Consider the following 3,821-nt stretch of genomic DNA (forward strand, 5'->3'; position numbering starts at 1 on the left):
ACAGAGAACAAAATTCTAACTAAAAAAAAAAAGACTAGACTTACAGGTCTAGCAGACTGGAGAAACACGGAGAATATGGCTCTCGAACACCCTTGTAGCTCAGTAATGAAGTCACTTCTGAGGTTCACCCTTCAGCCAAAGATTAGACAGGCCCATAAAACAAAATAAGACTAAATGGGCACATTAGTCCAGGGGCAAGGATGGAAGGCAGGAGGGGACAGAAAAGCTGGTAGTGGGGAACCTAAGGTCGAGAAGGGAAAAATGTTAACATGTCGTGGGGTTAGCAACCAATATCACAGAACAATATGTGTATTAATCGTTCAATGAGAAGCTGGTTTGCTCTGTAAACCTTCCCCTAAAGTACAAAAAAAAAAAAAAAATTACTGCTTTTATTCAATCTTAACTCTTGAAGACACATCTTCTTAATATTCTGGGTGACAATAGTGGTAATGCATAAAGCTGCCTACCAAAGTATGATGATTTTCTCAAGGAAACACACTTGCATGTGTGATGATGTAAGTTGCAAACTGAACTTTTTTTTTTTTTTTTTCCAAAAAACACCATTACTACTTCAAAGAAGACAAATTATATTTATCTAGACTTGGATATTTGACAGACATTTCCTTGAAAATTGAACCAAATGTGCCTATCATTCCAAGGAAAACAACTGACAGTATGTGCTACCGATGATTAAATTCAAGCTATCAAACAAAAACTTAAAATCTTGGAAAGTATATCCATCACTGTGAGCTCTTCAGCTCCTGATACTTTAATAAAATTTTTTGATGAGCTCAGTGGTGATATTAATGAAATTTTGTGATACATACAGGGAAAATCTGCAAAAGCCAGTAACTATGGAAAGCGGATACCTGTCAGAGACAGAAAACTCAAATATTTTTCTACTAACAGAGAAAAACGAAAAATGATAAGCCCGCATCCTGTCAAAGGCAGAAAACTTGGAAGACCTGGAAAAACAAGGCAGTGCTGTTGAGTTCCGGCTCTCACAGGTTTAACTTTGTAATGAAATTTGTTAACATTTGGAAGATCTACATAACTCAGTGAGCCAGTACCTTCCAAATAACTAATTCATGATGTTAAAAATCATGTATAGGTAAAAGATTCATTCAAAGTGCAAGACCGATGAACGGATTTTAATGTAACAGAATGAAAAACTCAGTTTCAGACTCCACGTTGTACCTAACCTGTAAGAAACCACTACTGGTTGTGTTTTGTTAGGGTATCAAAGAATATCAACAGTTATTTGAAAATGCTATTAAAATATTCCTCCTTTACAACGAAACTATCTGAAGCTAGATTTTTTTCATACTTCAGTCAAAACTTTATAGTGCAAGAGTATGAATGCAAAAGCCAGGTCTTCTGTCTTCTAGAATCCAGGTGTCTCCTATTAAGCCAGACATTGACGACATCTGCAAAATTGTAAAATAACGCCATTCTTCTAACTAAATTACTTGTTTTGGAAAATAGTTATTTTTCATAGAAAATGTTTTTGTACTATTATTTTTAAGTGAATTACTAAATATTTTAAAATTTCTGCTTTAATTTCCAACGTGGTGCATATCAATAACCATAACCCACAAGAAACAAAGACCTTCAGTAATTTTTAAGAGTGGAATGCTATCTCAAGGCCAAAATGTTTGAGAATCACTGATCTAAAATATATCAGTCATATCATTTCTGTTTAAATCCTTCCAGCAGCTCCCCATCTCCCTGTGGGTAAAATGTAAGGTAAAAGGCAAGCCACAAGGCTCTATTTTATCAGCTTCCTCTCCATTGCCTGTCTGACCTCATATCTGCCCTCCCCTACCTGTCCCTCTACTTTCCCCCTTGAGCACTCCCTCCAATAAGCCAGACACACTCCCAACGATAGGATCCTGGCACCGACAGTTTCCTCTACCTGGAAAGCAGTTCCCCAGTTTTCTACTTGGCTATTTCCCTTATTTCCTTAAAGTTTTTGCTCAAATGTCACCATCTCAATAATCTAACACAAGCATCCTACGAAAAGCACAACCCTGCCACTATTCCTATCCTCTCCACCTTAATTTCCTCCTTTCCCCCCCAGAAAGCCTTCTAACATTTACTTATGCCATGAATCGGAATTGACTGGACGGCAACTTTTTTTTTCCTTTTTTTAAAATAGTTTGTCTAGGCGCAGCGGTTAAAAGCTTGAATGCTAACCAAAAGTCGGGAGTTAGAATCCACCAGCCGCTCCTTGGAAACTCTACCGGGCAGTTCTACTTTGTCCTATACGGTCGCTGGGAGTAGGAATGATGGTTCGGTTTTTTTCTGTTTGGTAGGCTTTGGGTTTGTTTGGCCTCCTCCCTACCGCTCTTCCCCGCTCCCTGTATAATGTAAACCACAAAAGCCTGGAAAAATGCCTGACACGAAGAGCTCAACAAATATTTGCCGAATGTTGAATGAACGAAAGAGCTCATTTGCTAGCTTGTCAGTCCTGACGACAAAGCGAAAAGTCCCAAAAGATGATGCAATTTACAGAGAGAGAGAGAAAGACAATGACAGCTAAGACTTCAAAAATGGGAGAAAAGGGTGGGATACACTGATCACAAACCTCAATACTGACAGTATTATGGCGGTAGAAAAAAATCCTTGAGAAAATTCGGGATGGGGGAACATCATAAAATATGCGCAAGGCGGATTTAAGCGCCTGGCACTAAATGCTGGCCTTGAAATGCCCGTCATCTCCTGCTCGGCCTCCCAGGAAACCTTAGTCCCCAAAGCCCTCCCTGGGTCCCTCCACACTCGAACACATGTAGTCCACACCAAGAGAGTGAACAATTTCTAAACTTTATAGATAAAACGAAAACGGCAATCAAGTAGCCAAAAAAACGAGCCTTCAAATCCCGTCTCGCTCCAGTACCGCCTCCCCTAACGCTTGCCGGCTCTAGGATCTTTCCACGATCCCAGTTCTCAGAAGTCCTGATTGTCTCCCACTGCTGTGTTCCGAAGGGTAAGCAGGAAGGCAGGTCAGGCAGGACGACCCTGGGTAACCATGTTTGTTCGAGGAAAGCGCGAGCAGCCGGAGTCATGGAAAATCGGTCTTCTTGGGGCAGGAATGCGCTGGAACGACGGGAAAAACGAGGAACGCTGGGAGATGTTCCCGCACAGCGGTGTTAATGCGGCGTCTCAGTTCTCCTCGGGCTTGTCCGCTGGCGGCCCGCAAGGCTGCAGCATCTTCTCCATCAAGTTGAAGCGGACTCGTGCCTTGCTCTCATTCTCCGCAATGGCGAAGTAGTTGAGAAGGTCGAAGTGGCCCATGTAGGAGCAGTACGAGTCCCGGTGCTGGTTCACCAACCACTCCCACTTGGTGGTGTCGGCGTGGCCGGTGCCAATGTACTTGGACTGCAGATGCTCCAGCTGGCTGTGGATGGTGTAGCGGTCCGTCATCTCGCCGTGTTCCCTTTTGATCCCGGGTCGGAGGCCACAAAACAGAGGTAGCTGCTCTGGGGTGTCAGGCCTGATAGACGGAAATCTCCGGACCCGCGCAGTCGCAAGATGATGGCGTCAGAGCGACGAAGCCGCGTTGACTCTTGGCCGTAGTGCTCAGACGGGGAAGCGGAAGCGTATTCTGCTACCTAATTGGGGTTGCCTAGGCGACAGAACAAGTGCCCCGCCCCTATAGGGACAGTCACGCCCCCTTCGTAGAGCGTTGCATGATGGTCCATTTAGTGGCTTTTGGCCGCGCCGTTTCACCTGGGGTCGTTGTTTGCTGGAACTGTAGTACCCCTGGGTTCGTGCATGCAGGTTTTTGGGATCCCTTCTTGGTTATAAGAGGCCACGGGCGG

The 3,821-nt window shown here is 43.8% G+C and overlaps 1 protein-coding gene across 1 annotated transcript; it reads right to left on the reverse strand.

Annotated features, from left to right (window-relative positions):
• Positions 1 to 2,807: 2,807 nt before the first annotated feature.
• SF3B5 (splicing factor 3b subunit 5) lies at positions 2,808 to 3,559 on the reverse strand. The gene has a single exon (XM_064291764.1). The coding sequence runs from the start codon at positions 3,421 to 3,423 to the stop codon at positions 3,163 to 3,165; it is 261 nt and encodes an 86-aa protein (XP_064147834.1). The 5' UTR covers positions 3,424 to 3,559; the 3' UTR covers positions 2,808 to 3,162.
• Between the last annotated feature and the right edge of the window lie 262 nt (positions 3,560 to 3,821).

This window comes from Loxodonta africana, chromosome 1, assembly GCF_030014295.1.
Source record: "Loxodonta africana isolate mLoxAfr1 chromosome 1, mLoxAfr1.hap2, whole genome shotgun sequence".
In the NCBI taxonomy this organism is placed as follows: Eukaryota; Metazoa; Chordata; class Mammalia; order Proboscidea; family Elephantidae; genus Loxodonta; species Loxodonta africana.

Coding starts and splice junctions, on each gene's coding strand:
- SF3B5 (XM_064291764.1), bottom strand. CDS start 3,423: ATGACGGACCGCTACACCATCCACAGCCAGCTGGAGCATCTGCAGTCC.